The 22,210-nt window shown below is 60.1% G+C and overlaps 1 protein-coding gene across 1 annotated transcript; it reads right to left on the reverse strand.

Moving 5' to 3' along the window:
* Positions 1 to 10,530: 10,530 nt before the first annotated feature.
* On the reverse strand, positions 10,531 to 21,541 carry SSC4D (scavenger receptor cysteine rich family member with 4 domains). The gene is made up of 11 exons (XM_086763182.1): positions 21,430 to 21,541; positions 18,349 to 18,384; positions 17,282 to 17,587; positions 15,353 to 15,424; positions 14,672 to 14,986; positions 13,698 to 13,778; positions 13,471 to 13,548; positions 12,509 to 12,820; positions 11,956 to 12,033; positions 11,339 to 11,683; positions 10,531 to 10,605 (listed from the first exon to the last, which is right to left on the reverse strand). Exons 1-10 carry the CDS (start codon positions 21,539 to 21,541, stop codon positions 11,367 to 11,369), a joined length of 1,707 nt encoding a protein of 568 aa, XP_086619308.1. The 3' UTR covers positions 10,531 to 10,605; positions 11,339 to 11,366.
* Between the last annotated feature and the right edge of the window lie 669 nt (positions 21,542 to 22,210).

A 22,210-nucleotide genomic window follows, 5' to 3' on the forward strand; every position in this document is an offset into this window, starting at 1 on the left:
CCCGTGCTGATTCACCGGGAGCGGCCCGCGGGGCTGGGGTCCTCGCCACGGGTTAGGGCCTTGTCCACTCACAACCCAAACCCACTCGCAACCCAGGCCCACACACAGCTTGGACCCACACACAGTCCAGGCCCGCTTGCAACCCCAGACCCACGCGATCCAAACCCACACACAGCCCCAGCCCACTCACAACCCCAGCCCACTCACAACCCCAACCCACTCACAACCCCAGCCTAGGCTCACTTGCAGTCCTAGACCCACTCACAATCCCAACCCACTCATAACCCCAGACCCACACACAGCCCCCGCCCCCTCACGACCCATGCCCACTCACAACCTAGACCCACTCATGACCCCACACCCGCTCACATCCCCAGCCCACTTATGGCCTGGGCCCACTCACAACCCAGGGCCACACACAGCCCCAACCCACTCACAAACCCAGATCCCCTCACAACCCCGACCCACTCACAACCCCAACCCACTCACAACCCCAGATCCCCTCACAACCCAGACCCACTCGCAACCCAGACCCACTCACAACCCCAGATCCCCTTACAACCCAGACCCACTCACAACCCAGGGCCACTCACAACCCAGGGCCACACACAGCCCCAACCCACTCACAAACCCAGATCCCCTCACAACCCCGACCCGCTCACAACCCCAACCCACTCACAACCCCAGATCCCCTCACAACCCCAGCCCACTCACAACCCCAACCCACTCACAACCCAGACCCACTCACAGCCCCAACCCACTCACAACCCAGACCCACTCACAACCCAGACCCACTCACAGCCCCAACCCACTCGCAACCCAAACCCACTCGTGTCCCAGGCCCACACACAGCCGCGACCCACTCATGACTTGGGCACACTCGCAGCCCAGACCCACTCATGACCCAAACCCCCTCACAACCCAGGCCCACGCACAGCCCAGGCGCCCACCGTCGCCACACAACGCAAGCCCTGCAGCCCGGGCAGGTGGCAGTGCGCCGCGACACTACGCCGCTGGGCCAGGCTGCGGTGACACAGCTCAGGGCAAGCAACCGCCCCCCTCACCCTGTTTCACCCCCATCCCCTTTCCCACGCCGTGGGACGGGATCCTCCCAGCAGCCCCACCGAGAGCCACGCTGGATAATTTATGAGAGGCCAGCTTGGGAGCGTGGTGCGCTCGCTCATCAATAACGCATGAAATCAAAGCGTGCGTGCCCGCTCGGGCCTAGCAGGGCTTCTTCTGAGCATCAGGACCTCCATCAGCAGCCATAGGAGATCCCGTTTTCCTAAAAATCCTGTGGATAAAGCCATGCTGAGAGGATGCTGTGGTGCTGGGAGAAAGGAATGGGGTCTAACGAACAGATCCTGATGGAAGCGCGTTACGCCGGGCGGTGCTGACGTGCGGCTCTGCGTGGGCAAACACCATCCTACCCCTCACATGTTGGGTGTGCCCCAGTGCACGCACTGCATGTCCCCAGTCCTGTCCCCGCACAGGCGCTTTGGGAGGTGTGAGGACCATCTTGGAGGACACAGCCATCCCACGTGCCCTGCGGTTTTCTTCTGAAACACCACGGGAAAACTTGGTGGCACTGGGACATGCCGGTTTCCGCAGGGTGATACTTCTTAAAGCCCGTGGGCCATGGTCTCACACAAGTAGGTGGGGAAAAACTGGTTTGGAAACGCTGGCAGTGCTTTATGATGGCCAGCAACACCATTTTGGGGTGAGATCTCCATCTTTACTGCGGTTTTAGCACTGCTTTAGGAATAACAGGGAATTGTATCGAATTGATTTGTTTTACACAAACTACTTCTTTGGTTACAGCTTCTGAGAGCAGCAGAACTCACGCCTTCTGACAAATAAAACTAGAAATACGCCCAGATCCTCTCTTATTTCCTCTGTCAAATAAAACGCTGGCTCGCCTCCCCGGCCTCACACCCCGCGGCGCGCGTGGTTCTGATGTGAGAACAGCCTTTGTCCCTGGCCTTTGTTTGCCACCGCGGCCGTCCCAAGGAGAGCGCCCGTAGACAAGGGTGATCTGTTCTTCTCCGATAACCGCGCACTCGCTTTTCCGAGGAGGCTCGCCGCCGTCTCTGGAGAGCTCAGCAGTGGGTTTTTGCATTGTTTTCTGTATGACGACAGCTTTGGGGAGAGAATTTGAGTTAAAAAGTGCAGAATGCAAGAGAATATTAAAGTAGGTCATGGGTCCCAAACTGTTTTTTTCAGCTCTTTCTCACCAATAACCTGCACGATTGCCGTGACCCAAACCGCGCAGGACTGCCAGCCCTCTGGGTACACCCAGAGCAGATCTTCCCGCTCTTCCCAGACACCTTTTGAGGGACGCTGCCCCATTTGGGTTGGATGTATCGTTCCTCTAACTTGGAAAAAAATTAGTATGAACCCTTGGATATGACTTCTGGATTCTCACGGACAATATTGAACCCAAGCCTGGACCTGAAGAAGCACTTGTGTGCCTGGAATCTTATCTAGTTTTTCAAAATATATCAGCTCTCCTAATAAAAACCTCTCCATACAAACCTTACAGCACTTATCTAGTAATTTACATAAATCCGACAGGTTCTCAGCTAGTCCAAATCACCGCCGCTCTGCCGATTTACGGTGACCGCCTGTTTGCCCCAGACCGAGCAAATACTGATTTATTCCTGTCAAACCACCGTAGCAATAAATACATTTCACAACGTGGATGATTTCCTTCCCCATCACAGGTCAGAACATGATGCTCATAACGCTGTAAATTCTTCAGAGCGGTGATCTGGCTGTAAATACTTATCTGCAGTGTATCCAGCCCCCTTTTTTTCGGCTCGGATGCATAAATCAGCACCCCTCGCACCACTGAATTCTCCTGTTTGGCAGACTGGGCAGCGGTGCGATGAAGGTTAGGTGGTGAATGGCTGGAGTTGGAAGCTTCTGGTGGGCAGACCAGGCAGACGGAGGTGTCGCTTGGCTGCCCGTCGCCAAATGCCCTTCTCCCACCTCTGCCTGGTACCTACAGGCGCCTCTCAGCCAGAGCCCAGGCAGCTGCAGGGTTGGGAAATCACAGAGACCCAAAGGATGCGGGTCTGTTCTGCAGATGTCCCAGAAAAACCTAATAACCCTGATTCCGCCTACAGTATTAAAAATACTCCGGCGTGTTCAAATGTGCCACTTTGTTAGTCCCGCGGCCTGGAAGATGAGTCCTCTTCACATTTGTTTTGCTTTCCCGGTTCTGTCTTGTCGATGCCTTGTGACACCGCAAGGGAAGGCAGTAATTTCTCCTGGACTTGGAGGTTCACTTGGGTTGGCTGCTGACTGCCCCAAAAATGGATCCAGAAATCCTCCCCCCTTGCTAGCGACGGTTGTGCGCCCCTTCTCTCTGCCTTTTCTTGCTTGGAGTGAGGGGGGATGCCCAGCAAGGGGGATCCGTGGTGAGGGGGATGCCTGGTGAGGGGGATGCATGGTGAGGGCGATGCCCGGTGAGGAGGATGCATGGTGCAGGTGCCCCAGCCCATCCCCACGCCGCGGGCGAGGGTGGTCGCCGTTGTTACACAGGCGTGCCTGCAACACCTGCCATCAACAGCAGGCATTGAGCCAGTGCTTGGGGTCCTGCATCTCTTCAACCGGTGGGTGGCAAATCTGGGCAGAGCGGGGGACGCAGGGTGGCGTGCCCAGGGCTGGTGCCTGGAGCTGGGACGGATCCTGCCCAGGCTCCTACACAGCTCCAGGGCTCCATGACTGGGTGCTCACCCTCCAGCCCCGCTGCCCGGGTTGCCCTAAGAAAGGTGCTGCTTGCCCAGGGGAGCAGTTTTATGGCTCTTGCAGTTGAGCTGGTGAAAAATAAGCTGAGGAAACCTTCCCCACAGGCTGCAGGACAGCAATGTCCTTCCTGCCCAGCCCCTTACTGGGCTAGACTGCCTGGTTCCAGTGCTCCAACATCCCAGCACCCCAAAACCCTGGCCCTTTTTCTATATCTCTACCCTGAGCCTGGCTGTGCGACACAGCAAGGGAAGCATCCCAGGAGCAGGCCAAGGGGTCCCTTCTCCCCCTGCACCCACCAGCAGCACTCCCCAGCCTGCCATGGCACAGACTGGGTCCCAGCCCAGCACCCCCATTACCGAAGCTGGGGTGTCCCACCAGCCCCGAGGAAGGACCCTGCACCCAACAACTGAGAGAGCTCGGGGGTACACCAGCCCTCCCCAAAATGCCCCAGAGCCAGGATGCTGCCTCACCTGGGGCAGGAGGCGATGGAGGGGGCCGTGGCTGATGGGGCAGCCGGTGATGAGCCCACCAGACCACCGGTGCTTTGAAGGGGCACTTCCTTCCCCCCATGTCTCTGGAGCCGCAGCGCTTTGTACTCAGCCCTGGCCTTTCATCTCAGGCTTTCAAAGTGTTTTCCAAGCCCAAATTAATTCTGCTGCAGCAGCTGCCCCCCTGCGCTGTTTAGCATCAGCCCTGCCACGAAGCGGGGCTGCGCGTACCCCTTGGGGTACGCAGCCAGGATCCCAGGGATGGTTTTCCCTGGGACAACCTCAAGCCACCCAGATGGGATGGGCGGGCATCGTGCAGTGCCTCCCACCCTCCCCTTATCCCTGATACCCACAGAAGCTCCGTGGCGCTGAGAACCGCGGTGATGCCCATGCTGCAATACCCTCCTCTCAGAAAATCCCTCTCCCAGCCTTTCTCCCAGCCCCAGGGAAGATGCTCCCACGCAGGACATATTCCCGTGGGAAGCTGGGGTAGCCAGGATGTCAGCTCTCACTGTGGATGCTGTTGGGGAATCTGGGGGACTCGGGGTGCGGGACCCCACAATGGACCCAGCGGGAGAGTGGGCCAGGGCCAGATGGGCGCATCGCCTCCCCGCGGGGCGTTAATAATTAAGCAGGCGTGTCGGGCTCAGATGGCAGCTCATATTTAAGGAGCTGATATAAATACCGCCCAGACGACACTTACGGAGCACCTAAAAAAAGCCCTGGCTGTCTCGGTCCCTCCAGAAGCGGGTCGGAGCTCTGCGGGGCCGGTGGGCAGCAGCGGGCAGGGTGGTCAGCAGCGTCCTGTGGGGACAGGACTGCCCTGGGCTCGGAGCGTGAGAGGTGGCATGGCCCGTGCCTCAGTTTCCCTCTGCAGCGGGGACCTGCCTCCGCCCTTTGTCCTGTGCAGTGGCAGGGGTGTTGGGGACGCAGTGGGGGACTGGATGCTCATCCCTGTCACCTAGGCTGGTGGCACTGGGTTGGGAGATGAGGGGGCTCTCTGCCAACCCACCCCCCCATATTGGGGAAAGGCACCCCGTGTTCCAGTGTCTGCCAAGTGCCTTTTTGTGTTTGTGCTGGCAGTGAGTGGCCCCGTAGCCCCCCTGTCCCCCTGGTCACAGCTACCTGGGGACACCCCTCCCGCAGTGGGACTGGGGACGCATCCTTCAGGGACAGCCCAGCTCCCTGCTCCCCCAGACCCCCACCCCACAGCCACCCCATCCCTATTGAAGGGGAGGGGGCCGGGAAGGCACAAAGAAGGGTCAAGAGCACCGAGACAGCCCCGACCTGGGGTGCAGCAGGACCCCCCAGCCTGGGTGTCACTCCCCCGTCAGCATCCTGGACCCCCAGGAGCAAGCGAGGGCCTGGAGCACGCTGCGGGCGAGCGTGACGGGGCTGTCACATCGTCCCCATTGCAGGCGGGCGGCAGCGAGCCGCTTGCTGCAGTCCTGCTCGCCAGCTCTGCAGCGTGACTCAGCACAGCTTCACCCAGCTCCCAGCCCCACCGCCGCGGCCCCTTCCCCCAGCCCCGGGGGCGGCCACGCGCTCTCCGCTTTGCCGCTGCCTTCCCGCGGCCCCCCTGTCACCCCCAAAGCCACCCCATGGACCCCTGTTCCCACCCAGCTCCATCCATCCCCACCCCAGGACCACCGGCTGCTCCTCCAGCCCCAATCCAGGCAGGAACCCCCCCACCAAGGCCGAGTCGGGGTTCCAAGCGATGGGGAGTGGTGGGCGTCAGTCTACTTGCACCCGAGCATCTCTGCAGGGGATGGACAACGTGTCGGATCCGGCCCCGTGGGACCCCCACCCAAAGCCCCGGCTCAGGGTTTGGGGAGCTGAGCACCGACTCCCATCATGGCACCTCCCCAGGCATTGGCAGAAAGGGTTTGGGGTTTTTTTTTCCCTGGGGGATGGGGCTGAAGGAGATGCCAGGGTCATGTAGGAAAGTCACAGAATTTTTAAAGGGATCTTTTGAGCCCCGCTTTTGGGGTGTTTGGAGCCTGCCAGGACCAGCTTCTCGCAGCATTTCTGTGCACGTCCCCTCTGTCCATGGCCTGGAGGTTACTGGGCGGCTCGGAGGGCGGCCAGAGAGAGCAGTCAGCACCAGAGGAGGAGCGCTGAGCACCCTCTAACCGTCCCCTTGTCCCCAGCCAGGAAGCCACTTGCAGGGCAGGACCCCACCGTTCACTTGTGCTGTGCCCCAGGGACGGGCATCCCTGCGCCGTGACAGCGGCACGTGGCATGTCCCCACCCCCGGGACAGGGGGACAACGGGGCTGTTGGGAGCACCCATCCTGCACCCTGATGGCTGCGTCCGATAAGATGCTACCGGGATTAAACCAAAGGCGCAGGCGGAGGCAAGGTGCGCAGGCATGGCCGGACTCCTGCTCCCACCCGGGCAGCCCCTCGCCCATGGGGTTTTCCAGCAGCATTGCCATGGGAAGCACGTCGCCGGCATTGCTGCCAGCTCATTGCTTTCCTGCCTCTCTCTAAACGCAAGCGATGGCGTTCGGTAGCCCACGTGGGGCGGCTCCTGCCAGGGGAACGAAATAAAATTAAAAAAAAAAAAAAGGCAGAGAGGAGGAGATGATGGATGGGAGGATTTGCAGCCGTGGCGGAGGGAGCCCTTGAGCCTGCGGGCGCAAGGAGAGGCTCAGGTCCGTGGGCCATGGCCACGCAGCCCCCCCGGTACGGCGGGGGCCACGGCGTGGCGAGCAGCCACCCCTGCGGCCCCCCTCGCCGCCCCACTCCCTTTGCCAGCGGACTAATTGTGCCAGTGACTTTGCAGTTCCCAAAATAGCTCCTGGCTCTGGCGGGGTGACGTCAGTGGGAGCCGCGGTGGCAGGCCTGGCAGGAGTGGGGAAGGAGGACGCTGCTCGACTTGGGGTGCGGCAAACGGCTCCTGCACCCCACAGCGGTCCCGCTGGGTGACCTTGGCACCCTGGGCCACCCTCCCGAGGGACCGAGGCAGTGCTGTGCTGCAGGGATGCTGCGGGGAGACCTGGTCCTCATCCATCCCATGGAAGGAGGAGGTGGTCCAAGGCTGTCCCTGCATCCCTGCCATCTGGGTGCCCACATCCCTGGGAGCCCCCGCCACAGGGTACGGGTCAGGCTGCCCCAGCGGGGGTAAACCTTTCCCTCGGTGCCCCCAGCACAGAAAGCCGTGCCCCCTCTCCCAGCTGGGGCAGTTGGGTCCCTGCAGTTCCCTGAAGGTGCCAAGGGGTGAGCCAGGGCCACCGTCTCGGGTGCCCGCAGGGAAACTGAGGCACGTGAAGGGGATGCAGCGAGAGCCAAAGGGCACAGTGAGCCCGGGAGCGGAGCGCAGCCCAAGGTCACCCAGGTGGTGCTGGGTGCAGCAGAGCCAGGGCTGCCTCCGGCCGTGACTCACCCCTGCGCCGCTGCCCAGCTCCTCCGGTTACAGGCACAGACTGGATTGCCTTAACGGGGCACAGCGAGGGTGGCCAGCCTGGGAAGGGCACCCCTGGGTCCGGGCACCGACCCACGCACCCCTTCAGTCACCTCTGTGCTCTGCAGCCCCCCCACAAGCACCACATCCTCCATACCACACCCCAGCCAGCAGCACTGCTTGGACTGGTCTCCCACTGGTCCCAGAATGGGACTCCCATCCCTCCCACTACCGCCCATTCAGCTTGGGGGGGGGTTTAACTGCGAGTTCACCCCTCGCCTGCCCCAGTTCCCAGGCAGCAGAGCTCCCCAGCCCCACGCCAGCGCTCGGCCGGAGAGCCGGCTTATTATTCTGGAACATGGCGAAATAATTAAAGCCTCCTCCATTTCCCCTTGCTCATTTGTGCTCCTTCAGCCTGGATTAATGGGTCTCCTCTCCCCAGCACAGACTCATTCCTTATTCCTAATAGCCCATAAATCCCAGCCCCAAAATAACCCCAGCTTTTGCCCGAGCCTGCTGAAATATTTATTCTCTCCCCGCTGCCGCCCCCCGCACCATCCCCTCTCTAGGGATGGGCAGAGGAACTAATCAATGGCATCGACCGGCGTGGAGCCGCATCTGCTCAGGGCGCGGAGAAACAGCTGACGTCGGCAAGAGGAGAAGAGCTGGGCAGACACCACAGCTCCTCCTGGCTCCCACGCAGCCGCTGCGGCCTGGCTGTGGTCCCACAGCGGGATGCTATCGCGCTGCTGGCGTCTGCCCATGCTGGTACCCTGCTCCAGAGCATCCCCCGTGCTGATACCCTGCTCCAGAGCATCTCCCCATGCTGGTACCCTGCTCCAGAGCATCCCCCGTGCTGGTACCCTGCTCTAGAGCATCTCCCCATGCTGGTACCCTGCTCCAGAGCATCTCCCCATGCTGGTACCCTGCTCCAGAGCATCCCCCGTGCTGATACCCTGCTCCAGAGCATCTCCCCATGCTGGTACCCTGCTCCAGAGCATCCCCCGTGCTGGTACCCTGCTCCAGAGCATCTCCCCATGCTGATACCCTGCTCCAGAGCATCTCCCCATGCTGGTACCCTGCTCCAGAGCATCTCCCCATGCTGGTACCCTGCTCCAGAGCATCCCCCATGCTGGTACCCTGCTCCAGAGCATCCCCCGTGCTGGTGCCCTGCTCCAGAGCATCCCCCGTGCTGGTGCCCTGTTCCCACCCTGCCTTGTCACTCTCTGCTCCCAGGGAGATGATGCCCAGCTTAGGTACAGGATGGCCAGGGGTTCCCTGTGGATCCCAGTGCATCCCAAGCCCTGTCTGTGGGAGAAAAGGCTGGTAGATAAGGGAGGAGGCTGCTGTGACTCTCCTGGCTGGAAACCCTTTGCTTGCCGGATTGCAGGTCATGGGAGAGAGAAGCCCAGGGAGAGTGGGACTTGCTCGTCCCAGTCCAAAGCAGAGAGGAGCAGGGTGTGGGGTATCACCAAAAACGAGCCCGACTTGCTGGCTCAAGGCACAGTCCCCAAGGAAAACTGGGAAAACCCAGCCAGCCTTTCTCATCATCCTCCCCCGGGACACTCCAAACCTCCAGAGCAGCTCCTGGCCACCAGCCCCCTCCCCACCTCCCATAGCCATGAGGAGGTGGGGTGCAAGGCTAGCAGAGCCCACAGAGCACCTTCTGACCCATCCCCAGCTGGCGTGGGCTGCGAGGGGGGCTGGGGGCTGCTGGGAACAGCCCTGTCTCCATCCTGCTCCCAGCAGGACACAAGCATCACCCAGCTGTCCCACAGGCAGGAGGTAAGGGGGCAGCAGAGGGGGCGAGGGAGCAGCAGGGCGGGCAGCCGAGCATGCAGGATCTGGGATCCGAGTAAAAGGAGAGATTTTATTCATACACCACCTCCCTTCCCTCTCCCAAGGTCCCCACAAGCCCATGTCCAACTGCACCACCATAGCCGGCCTGGAAAAATGCTTCCATGCCTCAGTTTCCCCACTGGTGGGAATCTGGACTGGGAGCAAAGCAGTGGGAAATCCCAGCCCACGGGAAGTGGTGGAGGGGTGGCAAACATCAGCCTGACGCTGGCTGCCAGAGCACAGGGCTGGGGCCACCCGAGGAGATGCGCACTGGCCTGCGTCCCTGATGTCCGCAGAGGTCTGGTGCCTGGGACTTGCCCTCACAGCGTGTCACCGCTCAGGCCACTGCCACCGGTGTGGAAAGGCATCGCCAAACTGGGGAGCCCCCCAAGCAGCTTCGGCTCCCAGGATGGTCTCTCTTCCCATCTGCTCCTCCGTCCTTAGCGAACGGCGCCGGATTTACTGCTGTCAGCACTGCAGAGCCCATGCAGCCGCACAACGGCATTGCACCCGATTCGGCAGCCACCCCGCAGCCCCACGGGGCTGCCAAATCCCACCAGGAACACACCTGCAGCGGGACCCAACCTCACCCCCTCCCAGCCTGGTGGGGGTCAGGGCTGTACCCGTGGAGCTGGGGTGGGGAAGGGTCCCAGCCGGGTGGGAATCGAGGGCTGCTGGGGGTCCAGCAAGGGATTTGTACCAATTTTTTGGCAGCAAGAACTGAGCCCTCACCTCTGGGCTTGGGACATGGCCTGTTCCTCCACCATTTGCTCCTGGTTGGGATTTGAGGAGGTGGCAGGGAAGCAAATCAGGTCTCAGCACATTTTCAAAGGGCTTTTATTTATTCACAGAACAAACTCAAACACATATAAGAAAAAAAAAATGGGGAAAAAAAAAACCCGACCCAGGAATATGCACAATCTATTATTAACAACAGAATTGCACAAATAGAGGAGCGAGCGCGACGGAGGGAGCAGCCGGGACCCACCCTGCGCCGCCGCACCACCCCTTCCCCGCCCTCGCGCCCCGTCCACGCGAAGGCGAAGGCCGTTTTGCCGGTGTCCCGCTAGAAATCGGAAACGATCGACGGTGCGGGTGGCTGCGGGCTGGGTCCTTCCACCTGTACTGGGAGGGAAACAGCCTTTACGCCGCGGGCACAGCACCAGGGAGGGACCCTGGGTTCAGCATCGCCGCCCTCCCCTCGCTCTGGGCAGGGATTTGGGGTCTTCCCTTTGGTTTTCCATCTGCTCCCGCCCTGCCTGCCAGCTCCCTGCCCACCCCGGACACCTCGGAGTGTTCCCGCTGCATGGCAATCGGTGAGGACTCGGGGTTTCTTCTGCCGAAGCGGGAGGGAAAACCTGATATTCGGGTTGCTGGGGGATTTCAAAGCAAACGGCAGAATGGCAGCAATTCCCTGTGGAGCCACTGGAATATCCTGGTTTTATTTCAGCCCCCTTTTTACATTTTCTGAGGATCACCTAACATCATTTTCACAGCTGAAAATCCGTTTTTTCTCTCCTCATCTCTTTAAATGAAATGGCTGAAACCAACCAGATTTCACACCAAAAATGATTTTGTTTTTCCAAGGGGCAGTCCGGGGGGGAAAGCCTCAGCCGGTGTTTTAGGAGCTGAGGAATGCCCCGTCTTCACCCAGCTCTTCCCATCCTCAGAGCCCAAACACCCACAGGGGGCCCAGCCAGTGCCTCCGTGGGGCGAGTGGGGAAACTGAGGCAGAGAGCGAGTGTCCCCAGCCAGCAGCCAGGGCTCGGCCCCTCTCCGTGGGGATCACGGTTCCCTGATCCTCAGTTCCCTCAGTTCCACCGGTTCCCTCCACCACCCCTGTCCCCCCGTACCTGTGCGAGGGTCCCGGCGGGCGGGCGGTCATAGGACGCCGCAGACAGCGCCGGCATCCTCGGAGTGGTCGCAGTTGTGGACGTCCCAGCGGATGTGGGAGCAGCGCAGCAGCGAGGGCTCGTGGCCCTTGCACTTGAGGTTGTCGAGGAAGATGTAGCCGGTGCCCTGGCCGTAGCGTGCCTCCCCCCAGGCCGCCACGGCGTGGCCGCAGCCCAGCTGCCGGCAGGCCACCTTGGCGTCCCGCAGGTCCCAGGCGTCGTCGCACACCGTCCCCCACTGCGACAGGTAGAACATCTCCACGCGCCCCTCGCACCGGTGGCTGCCGTTCACCAGGCGCAGCGACCCTGTGAAGGGCTCGGGGTGACACATATTCGGGGACAACCCCTGCCCGTGCCTGCATGCCCGTATCCCCATCATCTCCTCTCCCCATCACGGCCCGTCACCTCCTCTGCCCAAACCAGCCTCAGGAGCACTGGGAGAGGCCATGGCTTAACGGTGCCACCAGCGCAGCTCGTCCCCTCCCGCAGGCTGCTCCAGGTCAGTGTTTCAGGGACTCTTGAAGCCGCTGGCCTCTGCCCGAGGTGGCACTGTCCCCAGGCGTCCCCTCAACACCTACCATCCTTGGGACGGGTCGGGGCCGACGTGGTGGTTGTAGCGGTGGCTTCTTGGAAATGGTCTCCAGCATCGCCAGCGCCTGGCGCAGTGGGAAAAGCAGCTCAGGGGATGACTGTGCCCCCCAGGGCTGGGTCAGAGCCCCCCCAGCAGCAGGGATGGATGCAGGGATGTGTGGGGTGGGATGCGCAGCCACTGCACTTCCAGCAAAGTGCAGAAATGGAGACCAGAGGTGGCACCCATGCTCCGGCCGTCACTGGACACCACGGCACCCAACCGCTGCTGCCGTCACACTGTGGGCAGGAGGAACCCCAGGGTCTCAGGGCTCACATTCACCCACCACCTCATTTTGGGGACCCCATTTCCCACAGCCAGCCTGAGCGTGACCGAAATCCTCCCTACGCCTGTTATCTCGTTGGATTTCCACGCCACCGAGCTGGGCTTCAGTAGAGAACTGGGGAACGGTCGCATCCAACCCCCTTCTCCCACCCGGCCTGCGAGAGAAGACCCTCGGGCAGGGAGCCGGTGGCCACCGCCAGGCTCGCTCCCGCTCTCACCTCGGCAAATGACCCCAGCGTCTTCGTGGTGGCCGCAGTTGTGCTGCCCCCAGCCCAGGTGGAAGCAGTCGGCCAGGCGAGCCTCGCCGCCGCCGCAGCCCACGTTATCCAGCAGGACGGGCCCGCTGCCGTAGCCGAAGGAGCCGAGGACGGTGGCGGCGAGCGCGGTGCCGCAGCCCAGCTGCCGACACACCACCTGGGCATCGAGGAAGTCCCAGTCGTCGTCGCAGACGGTGCCCCACGTGCCGCGGTGCCACACCTCCACCCGCCCGCGGCAGCTCCCGTTCCCATTCGCCAGTCGCAAGCTGCCACCTGCATGGGGGGAGCCCCGGCACAGGCACGCTCCGCGGGGGTGTCTGATGTCCCCTGCTGACCCTCCAGGGGCATAGGGTGAGTCCCTGGGGATGTGGGGTGAGCCCTTGGGGACATGGGGTGAGACCCTGGGGATGTGAGGTGGGTCCTGGGGATGTAGGGTGAGCCCTAAGGATGTAGGGTGAGACCTTGGGGGTATGGGGTGAGACCCTGGGGACATGGGATGAGGCCTGGAGATGCGGGTTGAGATGCTGGGGACATGGGGTGAGTCCTGGGGACATGGGGTGAGCCCTGAGTTCATGAGGTGAGCCCTGAGGATGTGGGGTGAGCCCTGGGGATGTAAGTCCCCAGGGTACCAGGGGACATAAAAGATCCGTGGGGAGGTGGGGTGCATCCTGGGGGCATGGGGCAACTCCCTGGTGGGGTGGGATGAACCCTGGGAGCGTGGGGTGAACTGTGGGATGCCGGAGATCCCCTGGGAATGTGGGGTGAGCCCTAGGACAGTGGGGTGTGGAAGGTCCCCTGGGAGCACGGGGTAACATCTGGAGCTGTGGGGTGGGCCTTGGGGACGTGGGGTAACTCCCCAGGGACGTGGAGGACGGGGGGCTGTACCGGGCCCGGCGCAGGACTGGCCGCAGCCGCACACTTACTTTCCTGCTCGACGGTAAGGAGAGCGGTGGTGACCACCTCGGTGGCCTGGGAGGGCTGGTCCCTGCCGTCCGTTGCTGCTGGGACAAGCGTGGGGACACGCGGGCATGGGGGGTTACCCTGAGTGACCGTGCCGGGGTCGTGGACACAGAAGACGCGATCCCCCACCCCACAAGCCCCCAGCCCTGGCTACGGCACACGATGAGGTGGGTGGCTGCCACCCTCCTACCTGTGGCCGTGGCAGTGAGCGTCTCTTCATAGTCCAGGGCCACTGAGGCAGTGAAGGACGTGCTGGTGGACGTGTCCAGCCCTGCAGTGACACAGAGGGACAGAGGTGATGCGGGGGAAGAAGCCACAAAGCCGTGAACTTGCTGACTCTGGGAGGCAGACTGGGATGGTCTGGGAGATGGACCGCATCCTCCCTGCCGCCCATGTGCTGGAGATGCTGCTTCTCCACCCCAGCCCAAGGGCCAAGGTCCCACCCGCGGCGCCCAGGGGTCCCTCGCTTCTCCGTGTACCCGGGAGGTTTATCAGGCAAGGTTTGTTAGCTCCAAAGCTTTGTTTTCCCCCTGCTCCACCAAGCAAAGGTCATGCCTGGCGGTGCCATTGGCTTGGTACCCAGGCGAGGTGCCAGAGGGGACCGGGACGTTTAGGCAGGAAAGGACCAGCCTGAGAAAATTGCCCCTTTTCTCGCCATCAGCCTCTTTGTTCCTTAACAGCGGGAAAGGGAAAGCGCCGGCACTGAGTGCTCCCGTCATTAGCTGCGATAACGAGGGAATTCAGGGGGATTATTAACATTATAAATGCTAATCAGCGCAGAACGGCAGAAATATGTCATTTCGGGAGGGGAAGGGGAGGCAGGCTGGGCCTGGCGTCGTGCCGGGGCCCTGGCAGCCGCTCGCTCCTTCCGGACGTGGGCAGCTTGTTTTCCAGGCGGCGGAGCAGGGAAATGGCAGGCAGGCAGATGCATTTCCCTTGCAAATTGCTGATCGGGCCGCATCTCCCAGCATCTCCCAGCATCTCCCGCTCCCGGCGCGGTGTGGCAGCCTGCTCCGGAGGATGACAGCAGACAAGGAGAAAGGATGCTCCCGCAGCGCAGGGCGCAGGTTCCTGCTTGACCTTGGGCATGTCAGCGTCTCTCTGAGGCCATTTCTCCTCGGGGACCAGGATTTTTCCCACCCCGGCGATGCTCTGCGCCGGTACCTGTGCAGATGACCCCGGCGTCCTCGTGGTGGCCGCAGTTGTGGATGCCCCAGCCCAGGCTGTAGCAGGCGGAGAGGAAAGGCTCGCTGCCCTCGCAGTTGACGTTGTCCAGGAGGATGCGCCCCGTTCCGTAGCCAAAATAGGCGTTGCTCTTGTAATCCAGGGCTTGGCCGCAGCCCACCTGCTTGCACACCACGCTGGCGTCGCTCAGGCCCCAGTCGTCGTCGCAGACGGTGCCCCAGTTCCCGCGGTAGAAGATCTCCACCCGGCCTTGGCAGATGTCGGTCCCGCTCACCAGACGGATGCTGCCGTCACCTGGAGGGTGACAGCATGCAGTGAGAAGGATGTCGCTTCCCCCCAGGACACCGCACACGCCATGGCACAGCGATGCCACCGAGCCTGGAGCCAGGAGTGCCCAGAACGGCAAAGAACCCGGGCGACAAACCGTGGGGAAGGGGCAATGCCTTAGGGCAGCCTTGGTGGGAGCCTTGCTGAACCTCTGGGACAGGGTTTGGCCATGGCCACCACAACAATGGGGTACTGGGACCCTCCTTGGAGCTGGAGGGTCGGGGTGCTTTGTGGAGGGGAAACGGGTGATGGGTGGGTGGGAGGGTGGGGGACGCTGCTCTCTACCAGCCCTCAGCCAGGATGGGACCCTGTGAGCGACGCCGAGCAGCTTACTTTCCCCATCCCGTATGGAGGCTGTGAGGGTCCTGCTCGTGGGTCCTTCGCTGGCTTGCGTGGGCGAGAGCTCTGGAAAGGGAAGCGGAGAGACGGCATCCATTGCGGTGATCCGCCCAGCCGCTGGCTGTGAGCCCTGCCCCGCGCGCTGCTCCCCTCACTCAGGGCACCAGGAAAACAAGAGGGTTTGCCCCAAACCAGCCCCAACAGGGAAAGAAAGGGGGATTTGCAGCTGCACCCCCCCTGCCCAGAGTTATCCGCCCGGTTGTAGGTGCGGGAAGGTGGATGGAGCCGGGACCTTGGCTGCTGGCACGACGGGAAGCTGTGCCCGGCAGCATGGCACGGGGACCCAGACTAATTCATGGGTTTGGATCCAAAGTCATGGCACAAATACAGAAAAAAAAAGCAGTGATATTTTCGTTTTCCTGCTGGTTTTACCTGTATTTCTTTTGCAAACAATGTTGTTTTGAGCTGCAGTGTTGCTCATCTTGTCCCAGCTCCTCGGCTGGGCTGGTGAGTTTATCTGGGAATTTATGGTGGGATCGGAGCCGAGTGGTTCGATAGCCAGCCACACGCGTGCCCAAGGGCTGAGGGAAGCATCCCGGGAAACCCAGCCCACCGATGTGTCAAAGAGCTGGCTGGCTCCACGCTTTCCTCCATAGCCACAGCCGACAGAAAGCTGGCTCTTGAAAGCTTCCACGCAGCAAGCAGGAGCACCAGTGGGGTCTGGTGCTCGGGTCAAACTCCCGCATCTCCTCTGAGGGCCACCCCAGAGCATCTCCCGATCTCCTTCGCCAAACAAGCTACAAACACCTCAGGACGCAAGCTGCTCCTCTGCCCTCAGTCCCATCACCCCAGCTTCTTCTTCAGTCCTTCCACATCTCCTAGCTAGCAGCTCCTTGGATTGGGTTCCTGCTCAACCCATCACTTTCTTTCTCCACTTGCTCCTGGTCCAACCCATCAGCCAACCCAGCATCCCTCCACTTTCCAAGCCCCACTTCTGCAGGACACAGGGATTCACTGAGGAGTTGCAGCCATGGCCGAGCTCCGGGTCTGCCCAGCCTCACGTTTACCGGCCGTTGACGCACGGCTGATGAGCAAACCCCACAGAGCTGTGCAGGAGGAACTTGTGGAGAATATAGGTGTTGGGACGGAGCTGTTCCACTTTCACTTGCCAAGTTCAAACGCTTTCCACTGCTTTTCTCACCTTTAGGAACATTTCCTACTGAAAAGCTCAGCAATTTAAAGAAAGGCAAGTCAAAAGGGGAAGGAGCAGCTGGGCAGGGGCTGACTCAGAGGCAGGAGCGTGGGTGGGCACGTGCTCTTTCTCGAGGGATCATGCTGGAGAGGTTGCATCACTCCCTGAGCTGGGAGTGACGGGGAACACAAAACAGGCTGGTCACCTATGCAGCACCAGCATGCTGAGCTGGGAGATGACCTGGATTGGGGAAAAGGGAGGAGGAAGGAGGCAGAGGAGGTTAGGCTGACCCAGGCTCAGAGGAAGAGGTTCTGAGATCATAGAATCATAGAAGCTTAAGGTTGGAAGAGACCTCCAAGATCATCAAGTCCAACCATCAAACCAACACCACCATGCCTACTAAACCATGTCCTGGAGTGTCACGTCTACATGTTCTTTGAACATCTCCAGGGATGGCGACTCCATCCCTTCCTTGGGCAGCCTGGTCCAGTGCCTGACCAGTCTTTCAGTAAAGAAGTGTTTCCTAATATCCAACCTAAACCTCCCCTGCCGCAACTGGAAGCCATTTCTTGTCTTATCACAAGCTATTTGGGAGAAGAGACCAACACCCATCTCCCTACAACCTCAAGATACGACTCTTGGTCTCCCTCGAGGTGCCTGCAGACACCAGGACTTGCAGCACCACCGGCACCCCCTTGCTGTCCCTGCCCGGAGGAACCCGGCCTCATTACCGTTGCAGACAACAGCCACGTCCTCGTAGTGGTAGCAGTTGTGGATGCCCCAGCCATGGCTCCAGCACTCGCTCAAGGCTGCCTCCCGGCCCTTGCAGTCCACGTTGTCCAGGAAGATGGGTCCGCTCCCTTGCCCGAAGGTCATGGCGGCCGGAAGGGTGATGGCGTGGCCGCAGCCCAGCTGGCGACACACCACGTTGGCATCGACGATGTCCCAGTCGTCATCACAGACTGTCCCCCAGGAGCCGTTGTAGAGGATCTCCACTCGCCCCTGGCACCGGCTGGGCCCGTTGGCGAGCCGTATCTCTGGAAGGACACACAGAGAGAGGTCTCAGCGGGCAACGAGCCTGGGACCAGGTGGGTGTCACAGGGAAGGCATGAGCCCTCTCTGCATCAAATCTGTGCTCCTTAAATGCAATGGTGACCCTTGGCAGTAGCACAAGGCCGCTGTTGGCTTGGTGCTACCCACCTGATGGTGGGGCACGGGCTTCTCTTCATCTGCTGGAAGCAGTGGACGTGAAGACTCAACACATCTCAGTATATAAATGAGATGCACCATCATCTCATCATCTTGCCTACTAATGGTCTGGGCAATAACCCAACGGGAGAAGAGGAAAGCGGACACATGGCGTCACACGTGACACAGGATGGGTGACAAGTGACAAGATGCAGTTTGCAAATTCTTGTTCACCTCAACGAATGCATCTGGAGCTGGTCCTACGTGGGAGCTGGTGGGATGGAGATGATCCCTCAAGCTGCTGGCGATGGGGACCAGGCATGCGAGCAGCCCTGCCCTGCTGAGTCAAGGGAATTATTCGCTTGGGCGTGATGAATGGCACGGGGACAGGGACTCAGCAGGAGGCAGCAAAATTCCCCTCTCGGGATAATAAGCGGAATAGAGATAATAAAGAATCTCTATTTCCTTTCTGCAAAAGAAGTTTAGCTTTTTGTTGCTGCTTTTTGTTCCTTTTTGAAACTCCCCAAACCCCCTTTTTAAGCAAAAAAAAAAAGCATTTTTCAACTACAAAACTTCCTAGCGAAAAGCGACTTTATGAGAAGAATCTCACCTGGGAATGGCAACAGCGTGGGCTCGGAGGTGTTGCCTGCAAGGGAGAAGAAAAGGGATCAGCTCTCCCCAGCGTCCTCACAGCGAGCAGAGGGATGCAGCTCACAGGATGACGGCAGCAGGGATGCTCTGGGCATGGCTGGGGACGCGGCAACCCCCCAGAGCCCTCCACTTTCTGCAAAGACCTGAGCTTTGCAGGGGAAAAAAGAAACACTCTAGCCCAGGACATTATTTCATCTGCTTTGCAGGTGGGGAAACTGAGGCAGCAGCATGTAGAGTGAGAGATTTGGCTCTGTGGTGGGACTGTGCTTTAAGCACCAGGTTACATGTCCTAAAAAGCCTTGCATCTCCAAATTTTTGGCACAGAGGTGATCTGAATTACCTCTCTCCTGTTTTCCAGGACTCCCCGCCCTAAGTCCTGGTTCACCCAGCTTCATGCAACTTCCCAAAACGAAGTGTGGCTGAGTGTTGCCGTTGAGAGCGAGCCGCTCACCGGCTGGCACGGGGCGTGCTGGCTCCCAGACAGAAGGAGCTTTTCCGTCCCCCTCACCTTCCCCTCATCCCGGGCCAGCAGCTCCTCCAACGGAGCCGGTGGCCGGCAGCAGCAGCCTCGGGTGGGTCGCGCCTTGGGTGGGCTCTCAGGGACCTTTGTGTTCTCCCTGGCTCCGTTGCTGATGCGCTGTGGGTCCCGGGCAGCTCCCACATCCTCCTGCCTCATGCCCCATCTCCCCACGGAAAACTCAGGGGGTGGGATGGGAACAAGGAAAACCAGTCCTGCCTGGCCTGGGAAACCTGCTGAGATCTCCTGATGGAAGACACTGCGCTGGGCATCCCTATGTGCATCTTAATCGCTCTGCAGGGACCGCGGCCCGTAGAACACCAGTGGGTCCAGTGCACTGGACTGCTGTGGGGGGACACAGGCGCAGGTGGCTGTCCCCTCACCTGCCACCTTTTGGGGTGCGTGGCACCTCGCACCGGGTGCTGGTGGCACCATCAGCCACTCGAGGAGCAGAGGTGCATTAATTCCCATTTAATTCTCAGCCCTCTCTGACCAACGTGAACAAGCGGCATCCGGAGGGAGCTGAGCACTTGCAGGATGCATCCCCATCCCAGTCAGCTGCCCCACACCTGGGGGGATGGATGCTCGGGGGGTGCCATGGGCAGAGCACAGCATGAGCTGGGCACCCCGGGCACCTTGGTGACGTCTTCCCTCAAACGAAACCCCTCCAACGCTAATTACAGCAGCCAAGGGCTGATCAAGGCTCGTGGTGGCTCTGTGGCCCCTGTTCCAACCGCTAGTTTGGACCAGCCCTGTCCTGCTCCGTGCCCAGCCTACCAGCCATGATGCGAAGGTCAATTCCTGCTGCTCCGGAAGCGGATGTCACACTGAGAGAAGCAGCGTGAGCACGGAGGGGATGGTCAAGCAGATGAACCCACCTCCCTTTTGCCTTGCTAAGACATGGCCTGGGAGACCATTAAGTCGACCTAAGTCAAGGAAAGACCTAGAAGCCCCAAGAGAAATGGGAGTAAAGCAACTGTCTGGCCATAACTGCGACTTAGCACCCAGGAGCTGGATCTAGGAGCAAGATGCCACCCATAGCTCCTCTCCCCATCTTACTGGGATGAACAATGGCAGCCAGGGAGCTCCAGCCACTGTCGGGGGCTGCCGTCCTTTCCAGCCATCTCAGCTGGACCCGGGTGGGCTGGAAAGTGATGCTGCAATGCCAGCAAGAACTGGGGATTAAACAGGCGAGATCAAGGGAAGCGAGGGTGGCTCGCTGAAGGAGAGGACAGGGAAGGACGTGGCAGTCCCATGGGCTGGAGAACAGGAGAAGGTAATTCAGATTATCTCTGCACCAAACGTGGAGATGTGAATGTGAGGCTCTTTAGAAAGAGCGTTTGATCCTGGTTTGTGTTGATTTTTAACACCTAGTCCACTCCAGCGCTGAAAAAGCAGCAGATAAAAATGACATTGTTAAATATTCAATATTCAGCTCCCTTTAAGTCAAAATCAAAGCTCTGAAATATTCATTGGAGAGCATCCCCCAGCAAAGTCGAGAGACCTGAAAAAAAATACGCTTGGTGTGTCTACATTAATGAGGGAGGAGAGGAAAGTGGTGCTTTTGGAGAAGAGAGAGAGCCCTCCGCATTTCTCTGATCCAGCTTCACGAAGCCAATGAAAAGGGGGCACCAGCTCAGGGTAAACACCATCCTTTCCAGGGCACGGCGCTAAATAAAAACATCAAATGGGAGGAAAAAAATTGCCCTTCGTTAGTGACTTAGCCCTGCTCATTAATGAAGAGAAGCAGGAGAGCCCGGTGGTGCACGGGACAGCGGCGGAGCCATCAGGGTCCCCTGGGGGTCCCCACAACCCGACCGGGTGCAGGCGCTGCCACCAGCAGTGTTGGGGGGACGGAAAGCTCCAGCTGAAGGTGTGGGTGCTGTAAAAATTGATTTAATCCAGTTACGGTGTCTGACCACACTTAATTGCTAGCTTTCTGGCTGGCTTTGTCCTGGCCGGGCTTTGTTGAGGCAGGAAGGTGTTACCAACCTCCTGGCTGTGATTGAACTGGTAAAGTCACACCAGGATAATTATGCTGCCGCAGCGCTCGTGCAGACCCTTGATCTAGAGCAGGAATGGCTTTTCCCAGCTCCATTTAGATGCTTCACAGCCTGGCCGGACAGTGCCTGCCAGGGTGACTCGGGACCGGTGTCATCCCACCCGTCGCCTTGGCAGGACCAGTCCCACATCTCCCACGCTTTGGCCATCAGCATCCTCCCAGCAGCGCTGCCTGCTCTGGGGCTCAGACCTGCACCGTCCCTGTCACCAGCAGCTGCCCACTCCAGCTACCTGCTGGCCCCAAACGCTGAGCTTGCCATCACGCCTAGGTCGCGATGGGAGACAAGAGCTGAACGTGCTCCCTCCGTCCCTGCTCATGCTCAGTGCCGTTGGGGATGTCGTGACTTTCCTGCTCATGCCTATCCATGAAGAAGAAGAGCTCCTGCCCACAAATCTGAGGCCAGGAGGGAGATCATGGGTGCCTAAAATTCCCCCCTCCCGCCACACTACGCGGGAGCTCACCAGCGGGGCCGAGGAGGAGGAGGAATGCAGCTGGCATCAGGGAGAGAGGCAGCATCCCGTTGTCTGGTCTCCCCGCGCCATGACGGCTGGTTGGACAGGGACCGAGTCTCATGGCTGCACCACGGTCCTCCCGCAGATGGGCGTCCAGAGGAGCTTGTCCCTGAAACATGCAGACAGCAGTGTTAGTGGTGATGGCCAGGAGAGGCACCACGGGCTGTGCAGGTCCCGCAAACAAGTCCTCATCTACGCTTTCTGGAGCAGTGACCAGGAGTCACGTGAAAAATATTTTTTTGAGTGTCAAGATGAAGCTGCAGGGTCACATCCCACCCATTGAGACAAAACTGGAAGCAGCGAGAGCCTCGGGGCTGGGCTGCAGTGCAGGTGGTAGGATGGACCTCAGATCCACCAGCACACCTGAGTGTTGACCCCCAGAGCTCTCGCCCAGGGTCTTCAGCCCAAAAGACGTTCAGGGAACCATCCTATTTGCATCCACGTGGAGCTTGTCCTCCTGCTACTTGAGGTTACAACCTACACCAGGCTACAAGCAGATGCTGTAGCACATATATACCAGACGTGGGTAAACTGAGTCACACATTAAATCCAGGATGAACTGGGAAGTAGCTCTGCATCTGCACAAGCCCAAAAGGCACTTCCTAAACCATGGACCTGGTACTCCACCAAGTCTTGTCACACAACCCCCTTCGGAGAGGGAAGGTGCTTCACTTTGCCCCCCGCCCCACATCCACCCCTGCCAGGCTGCTCCAGCTCTGCCAGTGGCAAA

The sequence above is a fragment of the Chlamydotis macqueenii genome, chromosome 19 (genome assembly GCF_036417535.1).
Source record: "Chlamydotis macqueenii isolate bChlMac1 chromosome 19, bChlMac1.mat, whole genome shotgun sequence".
Taxonomy (NCBI): Eukaryota; Metazoa; Chordata; class Aves; order Otidiformes; family Otididae; genus Chlamydotis; species Chlamydotis macqueenii.